This window comes from Canis lupus, chromosome 17 (genome assembly GCF_003254725.2).
Source record: "Canis lupus dingo isolate Sandy chromosome 17, ASM325472v2, whole genome shotgun sequence".
Taxonomy (NCBI): Eukaryota; Metazoa; Chordata; class Mammalia; order Carnivora; family Canidae; genus Canis; species Canis lupus.
In genome coordinates this window covers 51,637,839-51,663,693 of record NC_064259.1, presented here as the reverse complement: position 1 = coordinate 51,663,693, position 25,855 = coordinate 51,637,839, and the positions used below count along the sequence as shown (strand labels likewise).

At 36.6% G+C, this 25,855-nt stretch overlaps 1 protein-coding gene and 1 long non-coding RNA gene across 7 annotated transcripts in view; one reads left to right on the top strand and one right to left on the bottom strand.

Moving 5' to 3' along the window:
• Positions 1-25,855, top strand: part of PHTF1 (putative homeodomain transcription factor 1) — a 43,900-nt gene that overhangs the window by 13,977 nt on the left and 4,068 nt on the right. For 3 of the 5 annotated variants that reach the window (XM_025453473.3, XM_025453475.3, XM_025453476.3), the window contains exons 4-15: positions 5,443-5,512; positions 6,186-6,344; positions 11,812-11,968; positions 13,397-13,531; positions 15,887-16,046; positions 16,925-17,098; positions 17,204-17,293; positions 18,303-18,524; positions 21,255-21,383; positions 21,782-22,054; positions 22,813-22,944; positions 23,479-23,565. In XM_025453473.3, coding sequence (XP_025309258.1) covers positions 5,443-5,512; positions 6,186-6,344; positions 11,812-11,968; positions 13,397-13,531; positions 15,887-16,046; positions 16,925-17,098; positions 17,204-17,293; positions 18,303-18,524; positions 21,255-21,383; positions 21,782-22,054; positions 22,813-22,944; positions 23,479-23,565 — 1,788 coding nt within the window. The remainder of the gene's footprint in view (positions 1-5,442; positions 5,513-6,185; positions 6,345-11,811; positions 11,969-13,396; positions 13,532-15,886; positions 16,047-16,924; positions 17,099-17,203; positions 17,294-18,302; positions 18,525-21,254; positions 21,384-21,781; positions 22,055-22,812; positions 22,945-23,478; positions 23,566-25,855) is intronic. The other 2 variants (XM_025453477.3, XM_025453478.3) reach the window with 2 other exon arrangements.
• LOC112664185 (uncharacterized) overlaps positions 20,593-25,855 on the bottom strand; it is a 42,264-nt gene continuing 37,001 nt past the window's right edge. For both annotated transcript variants that reach the window (XR_004806053.2, XR_007403008.1), the window contains 2 exons: positions 23,453-23,580; positions 20,593-21,121 (listed from right to left, as the gene is read on the bottom strand). This is a non-coding gene — a long non-coding RNA (uncharacterized LOC112664185). The remainder of the gene's footprint in view (positions 21,122-23,452; positions 23,581-25,855) is intronic.

Genomic DNA, 25,855 nt, shown 5'->3' with positions numbered 1-25,855 from the left:
TTCACGTATAATCATATGTTATTTGTCTTTTTTCTGTATGACTTATTTCACTTAGCATAATGCCCTCAAGTTCCATCTATGTTGTCAAAAAAAAAAAAAAAAGAGAGAGAGATCTCATAGTCCACAGCTAACATTATACTCAGAAATGAAGAGCTGAAAGCTTTTCCACTAAGATCAGGAACAAGATAGGCTGCCCATTTTTCCACTTTCATTCAACTTATATTGGAAGTCCCAGCCAGAACAATTAGGCAAGAAGAAGAAATAAAAGGTATCCAAATCAGAAAGGAAGAAGTAAAACTGTTACCTTTTGCTGGTGACACGGTATAATATTTAGAAAACTGTGAAGACTCCACCAAAAACAATGATAATGAATGAATTCAGTAAAGTCACAGGATACAAAATCAGTATATAAAAATATGTTGCATTTCTGTATACTAAAAACAAACTATCAGAACAAGAAAGAAAACAAAGGAGAATATACCATCTGTAAATATTTATGCACCTGGGCAGCCTGGGTGGCTCAGCAGTTTAGTGCCGCGTTCAGCCTGGGGTGTGATCCTGGAGACCCAGGATTGAGTCCCATGTTAAGCTCCCTGCATGGAGCCTGCTTCTCCCTCTGCCTGTGTCTCTGCCTCTCTCTCTGTGTCTCTCATGAATAAATGAATAAAATCTTTAAAATATATATATTTAAAAACCCAATGTAGGAGCACCCAAATATATATATAAAGCAAATATAAACAGACCTAAAGGGAAAAATAGACAGTGATACAATAGTCAATAGTCATTGGGGGCTTTAGTAACTCCACTTTCAACAATGGATAGATCATCCAGACAGAAAATCCACAAGGAAACATTGGACTTGAGCTATACTTTTCTTTTCCAAAGAAGATATACCCAATAGGTATATGAAAAGGTGCTTAACATCACTAATAATCGGGATCCCTGGGTGGCGCAGCGGTTTAGCGCCTGCCTTTGGCCCAGGGCGTGATCCTGGAGACCCGGGATCGAATCCCACATCGGGCTCCCGGTGCATGGAGCCTGCTTCTCCCTCTGCCTATGTCTCTGCCTCTCTCTCTCTCTCTCTGTGTGACTATCATAAATAAATAAAAATTAAAAAAAAAAAAAAAAAAAAAAAACATCACTAATAATCAGGGAAGTATGAACCCAAACTACAGTGAGATATCACCTCAGACCTGTCAGGATGACTCTTTAAAGAAAGACAAAAGATAGTAAGTGTTGGTGAGAATGTAAAGAAAAGAGAGCCTTTACATACCACTGGTGGGAATGTAAATTGGTAAACCATTATGGAAAACAGTATGAAGGCTTTAAAAAAATGAAAAATAGAACTACCATTTGATCCAGCCATCCCTTTTCTGGGTATTCATTTGAAGGAAATAAAAGCCCACAAGGTCTTTGTCTGTTAAAATATAATACAGCAAAAAAAAAAAAAAATATATATATATATATATATAATACAGCGATATTTTTATTTTTAAAGTTTTAATTTCTGATTTTGTATGTAGCCAAGATAATTGTTACTCTCATGGATATAATGCATATTTCAAAAGTTAGTGTGTAAGTTTTCAAAGGATTATTTTTTTTCCTTGAAATGTCTAATTTTCAAATTTTGATTCCTCTTTAGGTTTACTTTTATCACATTTAGGGTTTTAGAACATTTTTCTGTAAAATCTTTAGTTTGTAGTTGAATTAGATAGAAACATAGGATCCACTTGAGAGAAATTATTTGGCTACATCTATTTAGTTAAACAGAGCTAATGATCAATACTGGCTCAATGTCTGAAATAGGGAAATAGCAAATGGCTGTAACCTTTAATTTTTACTTTAATGCTTAAATACCTAATTTTAAAAGCTTAATTAGCATTTACACATGTTGATTGAGTATGAAATTAAAATTCATTTTTAAAAAGTTTTATTTACTGATAGTAGTGAAACAAAACTGTTAGGCAAACCAGGAGTTTGAAACACAAAAGATAATTCACAAACTTACTTTTGATTCATAATACCCAGCAAAGTTACGATTTTTAAACCCTGGCTTTTCCCTGTGAAAACCATTATCTAGATGTTAATAAAATTGAGTAAGTGCCACCCTTTGGGAGCAACAATGATTAATTTAAGAAACTTGGAGATGTAAAACGTACTCTGTGAAAGCTCATGCATTTTTATCTTTTAAGAAAAATGAAAAAAAAAAAGAAAAATGAATACCTAATAACATCACAAATTAAGCTCCTTTAAGTTGAAGTGCTAGAAGATAAAGGCCCTGAAAGGATTCTTCATGTCATGAAAAAAAAAAATTATGACTAGATTTTTGGTTAAATGTGATAGATTGGCCGCACACATTTATAATAATCTCTTCTTTCTGAGTTACCACTAAATTACATGAAAGGAATTCATAAAGAGGTTGTATAAAATGGGTATGTCCACAAAGTCAAGGAAAAAGATTGAGGAAGAAGATCTCAGTAGATTAGGAATCAACACATGTTTAAAAGATGAAAAATGGGGGCTCTTGGGTGGCTCAGTGGTTGAGAGTCTGCCTTTGGCTCAGGTTGTGATCCCGGGGTCCTGGGATGGAGTTCCACATTGGGTTCCCCACAGGGAGCCTGCTTTTCCCTCTGCCTGTGTCTCTGCCTCTCTCTGTGTGTCTCTCATGAATGAATGAATGAATGAATGAATGAATGAATGAATAAATAAATAAATAAATAAATAAATAAATAAATAAAATCTTTTTTAAAAAAAGACAATGAATAAATGGATGAGAGTGTTAGGGGAGCCAGGAGAAATGTTGTTTGCCCTTCACAACTCCTCAGAGAGGCAGAGGACTTGAATGCTCTAAGTTCCATGTGAGGCAGTTAAATAGGAGATTTGATGAACTTTGTTATACAGAGAGGTTGGACCCTTAAAGACCTGCAACAGTGCCCTTCGGAAGGAGACTGGTGATATTTCTTCTGAGAAAATTCGTTGGAGAAGGGTCTGTGGACAGTGAAGGACAGGCAAGAATCATGCTAAAAGCAGAATTGTGAGCCCCTTGATTTAATCTTAAACCTTCCACCACAGAAATCTTTACCCTTCCTAACCCGCAACCAAGGAAAACACTGGAAAATTCTTCGAAGAGCCTGGAATGACCCAGAAAAAAATCCCTCCAGATACTGACATTTAGTAATCCCCTCAAGCTGGTTGATTACTCTGCAGTGAAATCCCAAGTCTGTAAGCTGTGCTCATATACACAGAGCTTCCAATAAATTTTAAAAACTTTCTATTGAAGTAAAACGTGTTCAGTAAATATGGATATACTTACACAGAACAAAGCTTTAAGTGCAAAGTTTGAGGAATTTTCTCAAACTGAACATAACCGTGTAACTAGCACTAAGATTAAGAGATGGATAATTAGCAGTACCATAGAAGCTTTCCTCATATACTCTTCCTGTCAGTGCTACCAACAGAGATAAACCAGTATCGCAAGCACTAGTGCTGTAGATTAATTTTGCCTTTTTGAACTTTATATAAATGAAATTATACCTTATATACACCTTTGAGTCTAATTTCTTTTGTTCTGTATTATGTTTGTGAGATTCATTCATGTTGTGTAATTATAGTTTATTCAGTACAACACCATAGTTATTTATGCATTCTGTTGATGGGCAACATCCATTTGATGTTGCTGGGTAGTTTCCAGTTTGGAGCCCTTATAGATAATTCCTCCATGAACATGTTGTACACATTATTTAGTGAAATACACATTTGTCTTGGATATATACTTTGAAGTAGAATACTGAGCCCATCAGATTTTCAGCACTTCATTCTAATATATATATAAAAAAAAAAAACAGCCAGTGATGACTAGGTATTTGAATAAACCCTCCAACATAAAAAGAAAATAGAAGGAAATGAACCCAAAGAATCAAAATGAAAAATTTAATAGAAGAGTTTGAGGAAATTTCCAGAAAGCAGAACAAAAAGACAAAAGAGGTAGAAAATAGGTGAGAAAGTTAAGAAGGGAAGAAATATAATTATTATAAGAAAACTTCCCTAAAGCCAAAAAACACGGATTTCCATGTAGAAGGGATTCTCAGCACAATGGATGTAAAAACTCATATCAAGGCATATCATTATGAACTTTCTGGACAGCATGAATAAAGTGAAGATTCAGAGGAAAGGAACAATTCACACTCAAACGAAAAGGAATCAGAAAGGCACTGGAGTTTGCAATGGCAACACTGGAAGCTAGAAAATAGTAGAACAATGTCTTAATTCCTGACAGAAAATTATTAACAACTTAGAATTCTACACCTTAGTGTAACCTTTAACTAGGCATAAGGGTAAAATGAATTCATTTTCAGATATGCAAGGCTTAAAAAGGTTACTTTCTGTGACCCCTTTCTCAGGAAGCTTCTGAAGGATGTGCTCCAGGAAGTCATGGGATATAGAAGCTAGAGATTCACCGCAGAGGTGAAGGGAGTGGTCAGGGTGATAGTGAGAAGTCCTACCCTACAGCTAGCTGTACTCAGGGGGCAGCCAGTCTGATAGCCAGTCTGATTGCTGCAGGAAGATAGAAGTTTCTGGGAAGGGCATTTCTAGGAATTTTTTTTTTTTTTTTTTTTTTTTTTTTTTAGAAAAAAGGACTCCATTTTCTGGCATTTGAGTATTTGAAAAATGATAAATATTTTAACTGACTCTGTAGAATAAATTAAGAGAATATAAAATATGGCTTACAGGGAATAATATTTCCTAGTGATCACATCGTACCACTGATTACTGATTTATCAAAAGTTAATAACTGTTGTAGGGATATATGTTTTGGGGGTGGAAGTTATGATGTGGGCTTGTATAAGAGACCTAAATTCTCATGTGCTTATGTATTAGGAGTCAATAGATTATTCTAAAATCAATGAATTAAATAATGGCAGTAAAAACGTAGCATCTTATTTAGAAGTATAGAAGTAGGGGTGCCCAGGTGGCTCAGTCAGTTAAGTGTCTGACTCTTGATCTCAGCTTAGGTCTTGGTCTCAAGGTTGGGAGTTCAAGCCCATGTTGGGCTCCATGCTGCATGTGGAGCTGACTTAAAAAAAAAAAAAAAAAAAACAGTATGGAAGTAAATACCACGAGAAACAGGTTTAAAAAAAATTATAGTTATTTGTTTTTAATGAATGAAACCAGGAGGAGAGGAAAGGGGAATAGGAGATTATTATTTTATACTTCCTGATCTTTTGGCATTATTGGATCATTTTAAAAAGTGATAAAAGTATGTTCTTGCATTACTTGATAAACTAAAAACCAGAACTTTAATGATAAATTCTTTTAAGGAACATTAGGATTAAAGTGTCCCCAGTAAAAGGGAGTCAGATATAGAGAAAAAGAAATGTTTAAATTTACCTTTTTTATTTAAAAAGGCTTTTTAACCTTACCTCTGGTTTTGTTTTATACTAGGGCTTCAAAAACAAACCAAAAAAGATGGGTCACATAAAACCAGACTTGATTGACGTTGACTTAATCAGAGGTGAGTTCTAAAGTTAGTTTCTTATGTTTTTTATTGCATTATTTCATAGTGGTGCTAGAGATTCTTTTTAGATGTCTTCCCTATATGACAATATACTCTAATTTCCAAAGGGAATATTTGTCCCTCATCATTCAGGCCTTAGGATTTTTTTCCCTTTTTTGGGGGGTGCTGGGTGGCTGTATAAATGGCATGGTTTCTTTTTTTTTTTTTTTTTTTTTTAATCATGGTCACAGAGAGAGAGAGAGAGAGATAGGCAGAGACACAGGCAGAGGGAGAAGCAGGCTCCATGCACCGGAAGCCCAATGTGGGACTTGATCCCAGGACTCCAGGATTGCGCCCTGGGCCAAAGGCAGGCGCTAAACCGCTGCGCCACCCAGGGATCCCCGGCATGGTTTCTATTAGAGTGAATGAGGGATGAACTTGGAAACTGCTATTGTGTAATTGAGAAAAACATATATCATAGCTTTCGAGTCAGCCTGACTTATGTTGAGCTCCTGTCCCAGTGATTGAGGCAAGAAGTTATCAGATTCAATGAACATCTAAGAGGGTTCTTTTTAACTGAATAGGTTATGTGGTGATTTTTGCTCTCAGCTGTTTTTAAGACAGCGTTACAAGTGGGCATTAGTACAGTAGATGTAAATGTTTGATGTTCTGTTTTATTGTATATTTAAAGGCTCAACATTTGCCAAAGCCAAACCTGAAATTCCATGGACATCTCTGACTCGGAAGGGGCTCGTTCGAGTTGTATTTTTTCCATTGTTCAGCAACTGGTGGATTCAGGTTACCTCCTTAAGAATCTTTGTTTGGCTGCTACTGCTTTACCTCATGCAAGGTAATTATAAGGGTGGAATAAATTATTGACAGTTTCTTTTTGCTATTTTTGCTATTAGATAATGCAGACCTTACTGTTCTTATGTTTACCCTTTCATTTGAGAGTTTAAAGTGCAAAGAAATGAAGGGATGTACACCATTTGGAGATCATCTTAGATTTATTTGCTCACAGAGAGCAAACATAATTGTCTAACTCATCTCTCTTGAATTTCTTTCCACCTGTTTCATTGACCAGGCCTTTTTAATCTTTTCTTCTGTGTGACCTTTGAATATTGGATTACCTCAAGGTTAGATCCTGGGTTCTCTTCTCTCCATACTATCATCAAACCCCATTTTTAAATATAGCTGATAAACTGGTGATTCTCAAATTTCTATCTTCAGGCCAGACCTCTCTTCTGAACTTCAGACTCATAAATCTAATTGCCTGCTTTTGGCATTTCTCTATAAAAATTTAATAGGTATCTTGAACCTATCATATCTAACATGGAACTCTGGATTTTTTTTTTCCCCATCATGGTCCACAACATCAACATCACTTTGCCTAGACCACTGGAATAATCTACTTTGAGCCTCCTTTCTCCCAACCATTCTTTTCACAGAAATATTTTACAGTGGAACCTATATCATGCCATTTTCCTGCTTAAAACCCTTGAGAGACTTCTTATTGCCTTGGATTAAAATACAGACTCCTCACCACAGCCTTCAGCACCCTACATAATCTCTTCCCTGCTGACCTGCCCAAAGTCCATTTTATGGCTCTCCTCCTTGCCTGCTGTAGGCATAATGGCCCTTTATCTGTGCTTTGCATAGAGTTCTTCCTTCTGTTTGAAACAATCTTCAGGCTTTTCACATGACTATCTTCTTTTTAATCTTTAGGATCTGAGCACAGATGGAATTTGCCCAGGAGGCCATCCCTATCTATACTTTCTAAATAGTCCTGCCATTCCCCAGGAATCTATTATAATCTCTGTATTACACAATTACGTGATGTTGGCTTTTCACTTCTCACTATGTGCAGGGAACCCAGCACATTCTCTTTACCACTTTGTTGCTACTGCCTCCCGGGAATACTTTTTGAAATGGGACCACGTATACACTATGGTAATATGTGAGCAAAAAGACATGAATTAGAACAGAGTTAGGTGGGATCCCTGGGTGGCGCAGCGGTTTGGCGCCTGCCTTTGGCCCAGGGCGCGGTCCTGGAGATCCGGGATCGAGTCCCACGTCAGGCTCCTGGTGCATGGAGCCTGCTTCTCCCTCTGCCTGTGTCTCTGCCTCTCTCTCTCTCACTGTGTGCCTATCATGAATAAATAAAAATAAAAAAATAAAAAAAAAACAGAGTTAGGTTAAGGTTGAGTTGGGGTGGAAGGATTTGGGGCGATTTTTGTTTTCTTTTATCTGCATTGGTTTTGGGGGGTTAAGTTTTAGAGGGAAAGATAAGTGTATGAATTTACAAATCTCTTTAATTTTCTAAAGTTGTGACAGTGCTGTCCCAACAGATTTTCTGTGATGATAGAAACATTCTGTGTCTGTACTACCCAGTCATAGGTGGCTGTTGAGTACTTGTAATGTGGTTAGTGTGAATAAGGAACTGAATTTTTAGTTTTATTTAATTGTAATTAACTAGCTGTCATTTTACTGGCTGCATAATATTCCATCACATGGATACACCATCATTTAAAATGATCATTTTCATGTCTGTATGAGTCTCTCATATGGATTCACCATAAATCATTTTTACAGCTACTTAATATTCCACTGTATAAAAGTACTATAATTTACATAACTGTTCCCATTTTGTGAGCATTTAGATTGTTCCTGGGTATTTTTCCCCTATTAATAATGACATTGTGAACAAAATTTTCCATATTTTATGTTATTTCCTTAGAATTTATTCTCCGAAATAGAATTAAGATATAAAAGAATATAAACATTATAAGGATCTTAGTACATAAAATGAAATTGCTAGTGGCATACTTCTTTTGGAAAGTAGTGGTTGAGAGTGCCTGTTTTACCACAGTCTGACCAGCATTATTATAATTTTAAAGATTGTTATCTAATTGGATATACAAAAAATTGTTTTGCTTATTTAGTCTGCATTTTTGGGTAGCTTGTAAAGGTGAAGTTAAATATTTTTCCATATGTTTGTTATTAAAGAATTTCTTTCTTCCTTGTTGGGATACATTAAGTTATATATATTAAATTTTCATATACATCATGGCCTATTTCTAAACACATATTCTATACCATCAGTTTGGTTATTCTCATATATGTACCACATTTCTTTAATTGCTATACTTGTTTAATATATAAAGTATTCCTCTAGTATTCTGCTTTTTCAATATTTTCTTACGTGTTTTTTACTTATTTTTTCAAAATAACATAGAATTATTTTATCCTAATCAAAACAAAAAAAATACTTTGGAATTAGAATCTTGCCCTTCCCATGAAGACATCGATCTATTTGTGGAGGGGGATGGGGAGAAAATGATTTATCTCACCTTTTATTTTTTTTTTTTAAGATTTTATTTATTTATTCATGATAGTCACAGAGAGAGAGAGAGAGAGAGGCAGAGACACAGGCAGAGGGAGAAGCAGGCTCCATGCAGGGAGCCCGACGTGGGACTCGATCCCGGGTCTCCAGGATCGCGCCCTGGGCCAAAGGCAGGCGCCAAACCGCTGCGCCACCCAGGGATCCCTTTATCTCACCTTTTAATCAAGTCTTCTGTTATATCAGTAAAGCTTTGTAGGATTTTTATTTCTTATGAGGTCTACTTAGATCTTCTTAAACTCAAAAATTGTTATTGTGATAAAAAGTACATAACATATAATGTACCATCTTCATCATTTTTAAGTATACAGTCAGTGGCATTAAGTCCATTTACATTGCTATGCAACCATCACTACCATCCATCTCCAGAACTTTTTTCATCTTTCCAAACTGAAACCCCATACCTATAAAACAATAATTCCCCAATTCTCCCCCAAGCACAGGACACTAGCAACCATTCTGTTTTCTTTCTCTGTGAATTTGACTGCTCTAGATACCTCATGTGAGTGGAACCATGCAGTATTTGTCCTTTTGAGCCTGGCTTATTTCCTTTAGCCTAATGTTATCAAGGTTCATCCATATATATATAGCATGTGCATTTCCTTCCATTTTAAGAGTAAATAAGACTCCATTATATGTGTATCCCATATTTTTTATACATTCATCCATCAAATGGACACTTCAGTGCTTCCATATTAAAGTAAAATATTTATATTTTTATTTTTGTTGCTGCTGCAGATATGACACTTTTTGTTTTATAAATTTCAACTGGTTAGTGCTGTTACATTTGAAAGCTATTAGTCTATGTTTAAAATTGTTATAATCAATCACTTTATTAAACCCTTATTAATTTCAATAGTTTTTCAGTGCTTGCCTCACATTTCTAATTATACAATCACTTTGTAAGCAAATAATGAAAGTCTGGTCTCCTCCTTTTTCATAAATTTCACTTACTATAATTGAATTAGTCAACATTTTCAGAGCAGCATTAAATAATAACAGTAAAAATGGTCATCCTTTTGTTTCTGATTAAGAGTGTCTTCATTAGTGTGATGTGTGTTGACTTACTCTTTAGTATATTAGGGACATATTTTTATATTCCTAGTATTTTAGAAGAGATTGACATTTAAGATTAATCACAAATCAGGAACAAATGTTGACTTTTATGGAATGCTTTTTCACTATATAGGAGTTGGCCAAACTCACAAGTTAAAGGTACAGTCCTTTGTAAGACTCCCCTCACTTCAGATACCAGCCTCACTTTGGAAGTCCCCAGGGCTACCCTTACTTCTGACCCACTGGCTACAGTTTTGAGGGTCCTGTACTGATCCCTTTGATAATTCATAGAATGACTCCCAGAACTCAGGAAAGTGCTCTACTTACAGTTTTATTATACTAAAAGTTTTATTATATGAATTAGAAGAGATGCATAGTTTGGAAGGATTCCAAACAGGAAGTTTGCATCATCCTCAGGGATATGGTACCCTTTCCACCATGATGGGTAGCAGTAATACTAACAGGCTATTGCCCATCAGGAATGCTCACCCAACCTTTGTAATCCAGAATTTTTACTGAGAGTTTATTATATAGGCATAACCAGTTGAGTCATTGGCTAAGTAGCCAACTTAGTCTTCAGCTCTCCTCCCCACCCAGAGGTCAGGCTGATGCAATGTGGCTCAAAGACTCAACCCTCTAGTCACATGGTTGGTTTTTCTGGTATGACTACCCCTATCCATAGTTACTTCATTGGCATAAACTATCAGGTTTGGTCCAAGGGGCCCACTGTGAATAACAAAGATACTTCCATCCACTTGAGAAAGTCCAAGGATTTAGAGGTTACCTCCCAGGGATCAGAGACAAAGGCCTTTAACACAATTGTCAATTGAGACGATTTGTATTATGTGTGATTTAAATTACATGTTATTAAATTATTAGATTAAATCATTTCAGTCAACAAATATGTAAGTACCTACCATGTCTGTACATGTACTATTCTATCTAGCTGCAGAGATAGATTTTTCCTTCAAGCATAAACCCTGCATGGTGTTGGCGAATTATTCAAATTTACTTTGATAGTATTTCAATTACTCATTCAACAAATATAAATGCCCATTATGTGCTACTTATGCCCATTATGTGCTACTTATAGCAGTGAGCCAAGTAGAGGAAAATCCATTCATGTTGCTTGCTTTTCAGTAGTAAATTATAACCACATTCACAAGCCAGCAAGGTCTGTTTATGGTTTTGGTGCTATCATGTTATATTTAGGTGATAGGGTAGTAAGGCACGAAATGAATTTGCTAGCTTTTTTCTCCATGTAGGAATAGTTTGTATAGCATGAGAATTATCTTTATGTTAAAGTCTGAAAGAAGTGATCTGCTAAGTTGTATCTGGAACTTTTGGATGCAATCTTTAATGTTTTTCTATTTCTTTCACCACTTACTTTTTTGGACAGTTCATATACATATATGAAGAGGCAGTAAAGCAGAGTAGTTAAGAGTAGGGACTCTGGAGCCCAGGTGCTGGGGTTCAAATCCCAGCTTTGCTGATTGCCACCCGTATAAGTGTGGGCCGTGGAAAATACTGTCCTCTGAGCAGAACAGCACTTTATAGTATATGTATCATACAGCATATGTATCACCAGCTGTTTTGTGGTGGAGGGCCTTTTGAAATATCTAGATTATTATAATACCAGGAAAGCAAATCCTTCAAATGCATCATCCTTCTCTTTCTCTGTGGCCTAAGGCTTCAGTTTTCACTCAACTGATGTGCAGCAAGAGGCTTGTACTATAGAAAATGATGTGCCTTTTCCCTTGTACTTTTTACATCGATAGATTTTTGTAGCAATAGTGTATGCAGTTGCCAGGATATAAAGATGGGCCTGGCTGTTTTACATTTTGAAACCTCTTCCTTTCAGTTATAGCACTCGTGTTATATATTCTGATGCCTATTGTGAATGTAAGTGAAGTCCTTGGACCCCTGTGCCTTATGTTACTCATGGGGACTGTCCACTGTCAAATTGTGTCGACTCAGATAACAAGACCATCGGGAAACAATGGAAATCGGAGAAGAAGGTAAGATGAGAAATTACACTTCTAGTTGGGTATTTTCTGGGAGGGGCATGGTACAGATTTACAAAATCCTTAATGAAAACAATGAAAAATCTTCCTGTTTTGTGTGTCTTTTCAATTATCGTTTAGCTTTCACTTTTCTTTCTGATGCTAAGAAACCATCATGACCTCTCAATCCCAGGTGGGATTTTGTCATTAAGAATGGTTGTTTAAAAAGAAAAATCTGGAAAAAAAAAATCTGTGATGCTGTATTGTCCTTTGTTAAAATTTACCTTAAATAGTGACTTTGAAAACCTTCTTCAAACTACAGTCTCAATCAAAATTTGGTGAAAATTCACTGTATAAACAAGGATGTTAGTACATTGTATTAGTGCTAGTAAGATATTTACCTTTTTTTTATATATTTACCTTTTTTTAATGGTAAATAATAAGAATGATTTCAAAGTGTTCTAAGCTTTTAACAGAGATGAATTTGACTTTTCTACACAATGACTTCACTTCATGTTTTCGTTAGTTATGTGTGTGGTTTTGGAACTGTCAAAGGTTTTTTTTTAGTTAAATGTAGGTCTATTACCTTCCAAAAGTTATATTATCATCTCTCAGAATATATATAGATTTTTCCCCCTAAACAGTTACTCAAGAAGATTTTTTTCATTTGGTACAATGAATTTCAACACATTTATTCTTATTTTTGAATGTTATTTTCAAAAAAATGTTTTTAAAGGGTTCCTTGAAAATTCTGTTCAATTGAATGATTTCTAAGGAAATCACATGTGGTGTATCTCGGTGATTTATAAGAGATCTTTTAACTGCTTAAAGTATCAATGCAAAGTGATCATTTGGTGTATTTTGTGTTCTCTGCTGAAGTGTGCCCAATGCATACAGATTTCTGACATCCATATTTAAAGGAATTGTTCCTTCTGCTGGTGGCATTTGAGTGTTCCTGAAAAGACTTTTGGTCATATGTGTGAAAATTTTTTTCTAGTAATATTTTGGAATATCAGTTCCATTTCTTGAAATATTGAACACAATGATAGCATAGGAGTTTGGTTTGGAACCCAGTTTTAACCTTCAGTCAGAAACATTCTTGCATGATTTATTCTCATTATATGAAGTTCACTATACTTCATTTCACATTGTAGCCCACTGGGATCATTTTCTTTCTTTTTTTTTTTTTTTAAATTTATTTATTTATTCATTCAGAAAGAGCGAAGAGAGAGGCAGAGACACAGGCAGAGGGAGAAGCAGGCTCCATGCAGGAAGCCGGATGTGGGACTCGATCCTGGGTCTCCAGGATCACACCCCGGGCTGCAGGTGGTGCTAAACCGCTGCGCCACCGGGGCTGCCCATGGGATCATTTTCTGTAGTGATATTTGGGGCATAAATATGAAAGTTCTTGAACCTGAAACTGTTGAAATTTTTTTTTCGTAGAAAATTACGGAAAACTGTCAATGGTGATGGGAGCCGAGAAAATGGAAATACCTCCTCTGATAAAGTCAGAGGAGTAGAAACTTTGGAATCTATTCCCTTTATTGGTGGTTTTTGGGGTACTCTCTTTGGCAACAGGTGGGAAGTCTCACATTGGAACGTTTACTTGATTATATATTCATGTCAGTATTAACCTAGTATGTAATCTAATTAGGAGAACGCAATATAAGCATATTATAATTGTGGTCTGAGTTTTAAGCATTCTAGAAGGATTTACTTCCTTCAGATATCTCCACTGTCTGTCAGGTTATCCATAAGTCCAGGAGTCTACCATAAAAGTTTCATTCTGTTTGATCTTTAATGGTATTTTAGACCACATGATTACAGAAATATAAATACTTGGTAAATATTTTAAGCCATATTGACAAACATCTTGAGGGGAACAAAGAATTTTTAAAAGATTGGGTGTTTTTCAGTGTGGAAGCTGGTACCTCTTTAGAAATGGGATGCAGGAGGCTGGTGTTTATGGGAAGTAGTACAGAAAAGGAAATGGATCCAAGAGAAATTCTATCTCCTTCTTGATTTTGCAGTGTCATGACAACACTAGTATGACTCTAAGAAATACTTATTTTGTCATATGTTGGTGATTTTGACTCAAAAACAAAATGCTTTTGCAGTTCCTTTTTTGAAGATGAAGTACATGTTCCCCTCACTTTCCAAAAGTAGAGTGTTCCTATGAAACCTTTTGTGGGCCGAAATGGAATGAAGTGAAGAAGCAATTACCATTAATTTATATGGAAAAATTTTTGAGCCCTCTCAGACCTAAGAAAATAACCTCTCTTAGGATTGTCTGATACCTTAGAACATAGCTTGCTGGCAGATGCACAAAAGAGATTGAGACAAAGCATGGATGCTCATAGATGTAGTTGAAAGCTCTGGCAGCTTAATGCTGAGATGCTAGAGGGTAGCTCCCAGGGAAGGAGCGCTAAGGGGCCACCCTTGCCACTGGAGGGCATGCTGCTTCTTTATTGGCTTGCTGCAAAACAAGCTGATTGCTAGTTTCACTTACACCTTTTTTCATAAAAGCAAAAATCCTCTTCAGAGTTCTTTCGGCTAGCAAAAACCAGTCCTAACATAAGTCTTTCATAAAAGCAAAGAGATATAGTGCAAACTTTTGAAAAGTGGAGAATGCCTGTATAATCACATACTTTTCTAAAGATAGGTTACACTCTATTTTATTTATTAGAGACTTTAAAGATTTTATTTATTAGAAACAATGTGTGAGCAAGCACACAATTTGGAGGTGGAGGGGCAGAGAGAAAGGGAGAAGTAGATCCTGCCCTGAGCAGGGAGCCCGACACAGGGCTCAATCCCAGGACCCTGAGATCATGACCTGAGCTGAAGGCAGATGCTTATCCGACTGAGCCATCTAAGCACCCTACTTACGCTCTTTAGTTTGGGTTCTTTTTTTGTTTGTTTGTTTAATTTATTTATGATAGTCAGAGAGAGAGAGAGAGAGGCAGAGACACAGGCAGAGGGAGAAGCAGGCTCCATGCACCGGGAGCCCGACATGGGATTCGATCCTGGGTCTTCAGGATTGCGCCCTGGGCCAAAGGCAGGCGCCAAACCGCTGCACCACCCAGGGATCCCTAGTTTGGGTTCTTTATGCTGAATGTTGTGCTGGTTACTGGGCATCCCTGTTCTCAGTGATTTTACTATCTAATTAGGAAGATAAGAATATGATGCAATCACAGCAGTGTAAAAATATCATAAGTGGTTACCTGCTGACTAAAGGCCATGCAGTTCAGCAGATGGAGTGATTATTCAGGGGTGAAGTAGTCAACAGGAATAATGAAGGAGCCAAGAATTGCTGGTCTTTGAAAGACAGGAATGGGGAAGACATTCTCTGAATGGCATAAACAGATGATGTGAGGTAGGCATTGGCACTGTGTTTGAGAGGGAAAGTGAAGACTGGAACCCACCTGCTTGCAAAACTGAAAAGAAGAGGCTTACTCTCAAAATTAATTGTGACAAGTCTTTGGAAACTAGAGATATCTGTATTCTGGCTTTCTACACCCTTAGGCAAGCTAAAGCCTGAAAAATATGATTTCTGAATTTTCTTAATTTCTAGAATATATACAGTTGACCCTTGAACAGAGGGCTTAAGGGTGCTTGTTGACTGGAAACCTTACTAGTAACATGAATAGTTGATAAAAATATATTTTGTATGTTATATGTACTATGTTACTGTATTCTTATATAAAGTGAGCTAGAGGAAAAAGAAATGTTATCGAGAAAATCATAAGGAAGAGGAAATACATGTATAATACTGTACTGTATTTTTTTAAAAGATCCACAAATAAGTGGTTCTTGCAGTTCAAACCCATGTTGTTCAAGGATCAACTTGAATTCTTCAAAAGCAAATGATTTCATTAAAGATGGTACTTACAGAAAACAAGCTAGTAATCTTTTTTTTCCTTTTTTTAAAATTAGGATTAAAAAAGTAAAATTAATATGTAACAAAGGGACTGAAACTGACAATGACTCAAGTTGTCTGCATCCTATCATTAAGAAGAGACAATGTCAACCAGAGATTAGAATGTGGCAAACAAGAGAGAAAGCAAAATTTTCAGATGGAGAAAAGTGCCGTAGGGTAAGATTTAGACGAGTACTATATATAAAAATCTTTTCTTTCCCATGTAAAATTTTCCTATTCTTAGACTACTGGAAATATCAAATAGATACTAATGGGTTTATGTAATTTGTCGTAACAAGTAAGTGAAATGTAAAGCCATGGGACACGCAAAAGAGAATAGCACATGAAGACTGTAGTTTATTCTTTTCTAGGAACAGAACCTGTTATGTCATTGGCTACTGATCCAGCCTTAGCAGTGGGCTGGTAGGTTGACTGGATCAACAGATCAGTGTAGAGGCTACTGAGCTGTATTCCAGCGATGCAGTGAGAATATGGTAGGGGTTCAGGAAACTGTTTTCTAGGTGTAGCAGAGATGTTCTGTCTCTAAAACTTCCACTTTATAGTCTTGAAATATTTTCTCATTTGTTAGAGAAATTAACAAATTACAAATTAGAGAAATTACAAAAATAGCTAATGTTCTTGAACCATTACTGCAACCAGGCTCTATTCTAAGCGCTTTACATGTAGTAAGTCATCTGATTGTTTTCACAGCTCTGTGAGATAGGTGCTTTCATTATCATCACTGTTCAGATGCGGAAATGGGGCCTCAGTTTAGTTACTCACTTCCAGTTACTTCACTAATAAGTAGAAGGGCCGTGACTCAGATGCAAGCCTGTGCTTCTAACCTCTACGTAATCTATGTAGCACATCAGTGAGGCTGTTTAGTTCCAAGGAAGTTCACTATTTTTCTTTATTGAGACCAAGTAATATATAGGTTGGGTCAGTTTGGGTTCCCTCTGATTGTTTCTTTGTTTCTACGTGCTTATTTTCATGTGTGCAGCTCCCTAGAGTATTTTGGGCTGTCCCCTGTGAAGAAATTGCTGTTCTCTTTGCAGGAGGCTTTTAGGCATTTGGGTAACGGGGTTTCAGACGAACTGTCGAGTGAGGAGGATGGGGAAGCCCGGACGCAGATGATGATGCTGCGTAGGAGTGTGGAAGGAGCCTCAAGTGACAATGGCTGTGAAGTTAAGAACAGAAAATCCATACTTACCAGGCACCTAAACACTCAGGTAATCTTCCGTTTGTGAAAGTATCGGCACTGACTTCAAAATCATTAAATGGTAACAAGACATGGGATGTGTTTTCTTTTTGTTTGTTGGCTTGATTTTTGACAGGTAAAGAAAACCACTACCAAGTGGTGTCACATTACACGGGATTCGGACAGTCTGGCCGAGTCAGAGTTTGAATCAGCAGCCTTCAGTCAGGTAATGTATCCTTCTGACAGGTCCCTGTTCAAGGCATAGCCTTAACTGTAGTAATAATGGTATCCGTTGCCTTTTTTATTGGTTATCCTAAAGTAGCGGTTGTATTTGCCTGGCTTCCCCCACCACCAGCTGTCTGTCACGCCATCTGGCAACTTTCATATGGCTACTCACCCCCGGAAGGAGCTCTATTTCACTTTGACTCTAACCTTAAAGGCATCATAGATGACATGATGCTCAACACGAGCTCCGTCAATCCCCAGAGGACAAGAAGGCTCCCTAATATTTACTTGGAATATGGAGCTTATTCTTAAGCATCATTCCTTTGTAAGTGGCACTGATGCTGATGAAGACAAAGTTTTGAGAAAAGACCCCTGAGAGGTGGGAGAAGCAGATCTCATCATGCAGCTAACGGGCATGTTGTCCATTTGGAATATTATCACTCAGAGGTGAGCGGGGTAGCTAGTGGTAGTGTGGTTTTTGTTTTGATTGACAAGGCAGTTGGGGTTGTGGAAAAACTTGCATATTTATGTTTGCACTGCAGGAGAGCTGCTTCGGGCATCCTTTTCTCAGCCTGACTAGCCTTTCCAGGTTTGACCAGGCCCTGGGACATGACTAGATCTCCAGTCACGCTCATGGTATTTAGAGTAGGGGACACTGTGGGTGTGTCATAACCTATATCCAGGGTAGTTCCTCTGGATATGCTTGCAGAGGTCACTGTCATCTCAGGGAACTTGAGTTGAACAATCTCATGATTTGGCAATAACTTCTTAGAGGAAGTCCTTTTAAAGTCCTGCTTGGTAGAGAATCATCACAGTTTTACATTTACATATTAAAATGTCTTAATTGTAACATGAAGCTTTGTGAATAAATGACTACATGGGGTCAACTTAAGAAAGCTTGCCAGCCATCACCACAGATAATTTGTCTTAATTTTATTTCAGATATATGATTGCTTTTAAAAATGAATGAAGATAAAGATACAGTTTTGGTTTTCTGTATTCCTTTAAAGGGCTCTAGGTCTGGCATGAGTGGTGGTTCTCGAAGCCTCAACATGTCAAGAAGAGACTCCGAAAGCACCCGCCATGACTCGGAGACTGAGGATATGCTATGGGACGACCTGCTGCATGGCCCAGAGTGCCGGTCATCTGTCACCAGTGACAGTGAGGGGGCCCATGTGAATACCCTTCACTCAGGGACCAAACGTGACCCCAAAGAAGATGTTTTTCAGCAGGTCTGTAAAGGTGATGGTAATAATAGCCAATATGTACTATATATTTGCATGTGCTGGGTACCATATTATCTCATTTGACTTTATAATAATTGTATAAGATAGATACTATTATTATCTCTAATTTAGAGATGAGGAAATTCAGCATAATTTGAAAGTGAAGATGTTGGCATTAGAACTCGGGGAAGTACTCTCGAGTTGCCGTAACCTAAATTTTTGTCCATAATACTTTTTTCTCATTTTCCTTAGAATGATCCTTAATGTTCATTTTATGTGAGCAGGATTGTTTGAATGGTCCATCAAACTCGTATGTTCGTATTATATTACATATTTCATGTCATACATGAATTACTAAGAGATGGCATTGCTTGCTTCTCTAATAATGTATAAACCAAGTGATGCTTTTAATTTTAGGCTTTGCATTAATATCATAAAATCAGCCTGGAATTGGAGGTTGCTTAGAAGGTATTTGAACCCTCAACTGATGTAGAAATTCTCATGTGGTAATAATAGTTACTACTTCATAGGACCATTGTGATATATCTAATGAGATAATATAAAGTGCTTAGCACAATGTCTAGCAAAGAGTAAGCACCCAGGAGATGTTAGCATTATTTTTAGTATCCCCACCAGATCATCAGTGGCCTCTACTTAAATACTTCTGGAGCTGGACTGATTATTACTTCATGAGAGAGCTTTCTCCACTGCTGGATAGATTGAATGATTAGAAGTGGTGCTCAAATCAACGTTTCAGATGTTTGGTGACAATGTGATTCTTTTTTGGTTGTTGTTCTTTAGGCTAAAGATTTCCACAGTGATGTACAAATACTGGATGGTGGATATTCATTTGTTTAATTAATGAATTTTCTTGATTCTAGGATATCACTGATTTAGGTTATGCATTTTCATGAAAAAAATCCTGCTTCATTAAATGTATACAATTTTTAAAACCTAGTCAGAAACAATGTATGTTTTCTCATTAAAGCTTTAAGCTTTTTTCTTTCAATTTTGCTATCAAAGTTTGAATCTAAATATCCTTTACGTTCAGTCTGAAGATTCATCTAAATCACATTAGCCCTCAGTAGTTCTGCATAGCATCCTGATAATCTTGACCTCCTTTGCACTTTGGGGATTTTCAGTATAATTTTAAGGCATATATAATAATAATTGGGTAATACGGAATTCTCTGTATCAAAAGGAATTCATCATTTCCCAATTCCCCTACCTATCCTGTTCTTTTATTCCCCATATTTTTGAATGCCCTCACCAACCACACCTAAGACAGAAACCTTGGAGACCCCACCTTCTCCACATGTTTCTAATCTGTCCTTATATCCCCTTGACTCCACAGACCAATACCTTTCTGTCTGCTTGTGTCTCTCCTGCTTGGGGCTATCTGGATCATTACAGCAGCTTCTGTGGGTTTGCTTCCTTTGTCTGTTCTTCCACAGAGCCGCAGCCCGAATGATGCTATTCCCCTTTAAATCCTTTAACTACTATTTCCCCCCCTTGGGATTATTTGCTTCTGTTTCTCTCTTTGCACCGATACAATCCCATCTCTGATCATACCCCCACCTGCTCTCACATACTACACTTTATCTCAACTGGACTTTTTTCAGAGCTGTACCATTCCCCGTGTGCCTCTGGCTTATTTGCCTGGAACACTCTTTTCTCTGATACTCGATCCTTCAGCTCACTTCTTTTTATTTTTCAGGTCTTGGCTAAGGAAGCCTTCTTCGTTTGCTCCCAAAGCCCTCTTTCCTCCCCCTATCATGCCATGTAGTAACTTTATTTAATCATGTCTCCATAAATCTTAAACTTCTTGATGTCAGGGACCTCATCTGTCTCATCCTCCTGTTGTATCTGTGGTGCGTGTTACATAGTTGGTGTGTCATATATTTTTTTTGGCATCCTCAATGAATAAATCAGTAAATGCTCATCAGCATTATGCTAGGCACTGTAGTAGATAGAGAAGAAATCTACGCCATGTAGTCCTTTTTTAGAAATTTAGTTTGAGGACGAGATGATTATAGGGGAAATAAGTAGAGGACACTAGAAAAATAGCATATAATTATGTGCTAATTTGTCTGATACACTAGGGGTCTTTAATTTCAGAGAAGGACAAAATAGCGAGACTTGTCACAATGAGCTGACTGTGTTGGTGAAGGGGACTTGAGTTGGTACTTGAAGAATAAGAACTTATGTGGCAGAAGAAAATGGTACTTTTTTTTTTTTTAATCTTGAGCTTCCTCTTGAGTTTTCTGTGCTTTTCTGTGTCCTGATTAGACCAGAGAAATGCTTAACTCCTCAGTTATTCATGTAACGTGGAAGGCCTATTAGAGGCTCTCCTACCTAACTTCTTGCTACCGCCAGTACAGTCACATTGCTCTCTATAAATACTTCTCTCCTTAACATGCCACAAACACACCAAGCTTAGCCTTACTTCCAGACATTTAGACAGGGAAGCTACGTTGGAGATCATGGAATCCTACTTCCCATCATCACAGATGTTTAGCCTCTTTCCAGGTAAGAAGTTGGCTTTTTGAAGAAAAAAGGACCAGAGATGAGCATCACGGAGGTGGCCATTGGCATGATGAGCTCTGGGAAGGAGAGAAGAGAATGATGAGGTCCAACACTGGTGAATGTGGCCTGGATGCTGGAAAATGGGGAAAAAAATCCAACGGAGGAAACAAAAAAGAGTGGATGAAAATAGTTTTATATTTTTCTTTTTAGAACCACTTATTCTGGCTTCAGAACTCAAGTCCTGCCTCTGATCGAGTTAGTGCAATAATCTGGGAAGGGAACGAGTGTAAAAAGATGGATATGTCTGTGTTGGAAATAAGTGGCATCATCATGAGCAGGGTAAGATTTCATAAGTTTTCAAAATTTTCAGAAAACTTGTTTAATGATCAGCTATTTCATAGGATCAATCTATTCAGTAATCAAAACACTGCTTTTGAAACAAATACATATATTTTTAATTTTGTAGTTAGAATCTTTACTTAGCAGAATATTTTTTTATTTGTAACAAAGTTTTCTGTGAACATGATCAATTATTCAGGTATACTCCGCAAATATTCCCTATGTCATTTAAGCCTGATTTTTAAATAAAATCTAAAAGTCATAAGTCTGTACATCATTTTTATTTGTACTTCTTTTAGCTATAAAACAGTTTTTAATAATCTAAATAGTACTTGATAAATACTGCTTCGCAACTCCATTTAACTATGTAATGATGGACATTTTAAATTAATTCCCAGGTTAATGCATATCAGCAAGGAGTAGGTTATCAGATGCTGGGAAATGTCGTTACCATTGGATTAGCATTCTTTCCTTTTCTACATCGACTTTTCCGCGAGAAAAGCCTTGACCAGCTAAAGTCCATCTCAGCTGAGGAGATCATGACTCTCTTTTGTGGGGCACCACCTGTTACACCTATTGTTATTTTGTCTATGATTAACTTTTTTGAACGATTGTGTCTTACTTGGATTTTTTTTTTCATGATGTGTGTGGCAGAGAGAACATATAAGCAGGTCAGTATAGAACTAAGTAAAATTTCTTGCCTCTGGTTTTGCATATGATATGCCACTGAGTTGATTTTGTTCTCTTGATTTGTTCCCTTTCCAAAAGTTAATGTGGGCAATAAAGGATTGATGAGTGGGCTTTGGTATTTGTGGGTTTAACACTTGTATTGATTATTCACAAATGACATGTTGTAATTTGGCATTTCGCTGAGTTCATGTGTAAGAGTAAGTGGCTTAGGCAGAGAGTGAGCCTAGCTGACTGCATGGCACCTGTGCCTCAATGTGCCTTTGTCCTTGTTTACCCATAACATATGTAGTAATTCTCAAAGTGAAAACGTTTCTGTGGAAAATGGGTGAGTGAGAAATAAATTTATTGAATTTTGATAAGAATTAGGAATCGAGGACTTGCTTATTGGTGATATGTGCAAAAAACATGATTTTAAATGGAAATTTAATCTGGAATTAAACCAGAATTCTGTATAAACATTTGTGTGTGTGAAGTTGGGGATTCACAAAGGTTTCCAAATAATATTCCTTGAAAATGTCAAGAGTGTACCATATTATGAAGACATATATTATTATGAAATGTGCTTTGGAAGAAACAGGGTCATGAACTATTAACTTGGTCTGAGTGATCACTGATTAGAATTTCATCCTTTTGTTATTTTTCATATACTGGGAATATTGTTTATAATTATATATATAAATATATACACAGATACACCCATGTACCTTTTACTTTGTGATTTTTTTTTCTAACTCTCTAGAGATTTTTATTTGCAAAACTCTTCAGCCATATTACCTCTGCTAGGAAAGCTAGGAAATACGAAATACCTCATTTCAGACTTAAAAAAGTGGAGAACATTAAGATATGGTTATCACTGCGTTCCTTTCTAAAGGTGAGTTTCATTTGACTAATGATAGAATGTGTTCAAGAATATGCAGAAAACCTCAGTGAAATTCCTGGCAGCAGATACTCAGTGGGCAGGGTGGTTAGTTCTATGTGCTGGACAGATTGTGTCAATGGCTGACAGACATAACTGAACACCAAGTTGGAAGTGATCTATCTGCTGAGCTGGTGGAGGTAAGTAAATAAGAGCTTAGAAAGGGAAAAGAAAATTCAAATTCCTAGGACAGAATTATAAATTGAAAATTGCATCTTTTTCTGACTTTTTGGAAAATATTCCAGCTGAAAATACATCCGTGAATCACTCACACTCTTAATTTGGAACAGCACGAATTTCAGTGCTTAAACTTAAACTGTCCAAAATGTGTTAAAATCCTACTCCAGAAACTTCTTATAAATATCTATTTTCAAAAAAAAAAAAATCTATTTTCACATTAATGTAGTGAAATTCAGAGTGCAAATGATGTGAGGTCCATTGCTGTCTCTAACTGTAATCTTACACATTAACTTGCATCTCACTCCACAGAGACGGGGGCCACAGCGTTCAGTTGATGTGGTTGTATCTTCAGTCTTCTTACTGACACTTTCGATTGCTTTCATTTGTTGTGCCCAGGTAAGAGTTTCATATCTGTTTTAATGAAAAATGGAAATTATGATATGGTTCACTATTTTAGGTGTGTATGTGTGTGTGTATATGACAAAAATTAATTTCTCAAGAGCAAAGCACTGGCATGGTTATGTTGAAATACCCATTTTTTAATGTATCTAAATTTCCTTTGCTATGTTGAATGCTCGTTAACTTTCCTTACTTTTGAAATGAGAATAAAGTAATTATCAGTGCTTTAAGACCCTCAGATCACTCTAATTCTAATTGGCAATTTTTGACTGATAATAAAGCTGTCATTCCATGAGGGTTACAAAATAGTGATTTTTCTAATTTCATCTTTCTTTCATTTTTTAATTTTCACTCTGTGGTTGACCTTTACCTACTTCCTTCCCCCCTCCCTCCTTCCTGTCCTTCCTTCTTTCCTTCCTTCTTTCCTTCCTTCCTCCCTCCCTCCCTTTCTTCCTTCCCAGACTCATATATTCTGATTTTTATCCAACAGATTATAATCTATTACTCTGTTTCTTTTTTTTTTTTTTAATTTTTATTTATTTATGATAGTCACACAGAGAGAGAGAGAGGCAGAGACACAGGCAGAGGGAGAAGCAGGCTCCATGCACCAGGAGCCCGATGTGGGATTCGATCCCGGGTCTCCAGGATCGTGCCCTGGGCCAAAGGCAGGCGCTAAACTGCTGCGCCACCCAGGGTTCCCCTATTACTCCGTTTCTTTTGATGACTAAATCATCCCAGATGTGGCTAGTGGGGAGGACCGTTGAAGCTCCCTCCTGTATCCTTTCAACAAGTCCTTGTATCAATTTGAGGGTGGAGGGTGGACTTTTGTGCTTTCTTGATGACAAGAAGTTTCAGGCTTACCTTTGATCATTCCATTTGTTGAGTTTTGTCTTAATTCTACTGTAGTCAGAACATATTCGAATGTTTTCACTCCTTTGAAATTTGTGAAGCTTGCTATATTATCTGGCATATGATCAGTTTCATTAAATCCATATCAGCACTTTGAAAGAACTTGTATTCTGTTGTTTGGGCGAGCAACATTCTCTAATTAGTCCAAGTTTATTAGTTGAATTGCTTGCATCTCCTCCATTCTTACTCATATCTTTGGTCTGCTTATTCTGTCAGCCATTGACAAAGGTGTGTTCAAGTCCACTGTGGTGGTGGATTTCTCTTTTCCTCCTTTTATTTCTGTCAGTTTTCACTTTATATATCTTGAAGCCAATTCTTATGACCTTCATAGTTATTCTTTTTTTCTCAATCCAGGATCACATGTTGCATTTAGTTGTCCTGTCACTTTAGTCTTCTTTAACCTGGACAGATGTCAGGCTATCTTTATCTTTCATGACCTTATGAAATATCTCTGAATCTAATGTTCTTAACTTAAAGTCTACTCTATTTATATTAACTATACCAACTGTCTTTTGATTCATTTTTGCATATCTTTGCCCTTTCATTTATTTTGTCTTCATATTTGAGTCATGTTTCCTGTAATCAACATAGCTTTGTGTATGGGGGGGGGGGTTCTTGTTCTTAATCCAGTTTCACAGTCTTAGTGTTTTAGATTGTCTGGCTCATTTACATTTCATGTAATTACCACAAATACAAATACTGTTTAGTTCTTATTTGGTCTACCTATTAATTTTTCTTTTTTCGCTCCTTTCTTGCTGTCTTTTATTCATCTAATATTTTATAGTATTCCATTTAATCCTCTCTGTTAACTTACTATATGTTCTTTTACTCCTGCTGACCTCAGAGATTGCAAAATATATCCTTAGCTTATTATAGTTAATAATTTATTAGTTTCTGCTTCCTTGTAATGCTAGGCCCTTAGAACACTTTATCTCATTTGTCCATTCACCCATTATTAGTGTCCTTCATTTAAATTTTACATATATTTTAAACCCACAAGATGTAATTACTATTTTTTTGTAGTCAATTATTCATTTATATTTACCTACGTAGTTACCCTTTTCATTGCTTTTCGTTAGTTTCTTGATTTCTCTTTTTCTTGGAATTGTTTTCCTTCTGTTTGCATAATCTGCTTGGTGATAAATTCTGTTTTTATTTGTTTGAAAATGTCTTTTATCACTTTTGTGTTTAAAGGGTGTTTTTGCTGAGTATTCATTTCTAGGTTGCCAGTTACTTTCAGTACCTTTAGGATTCTGTTATCTTCTGATTTCCATGTTTTATCTTGAGAAGTCAGCTGTTAGTCTTATTGCTGCTCTTTTAAAAGTAACATCCTTTTTCTCTGGCTGGTTTTAAAAGTTTTTCTTTGTGTTTGGTTTTA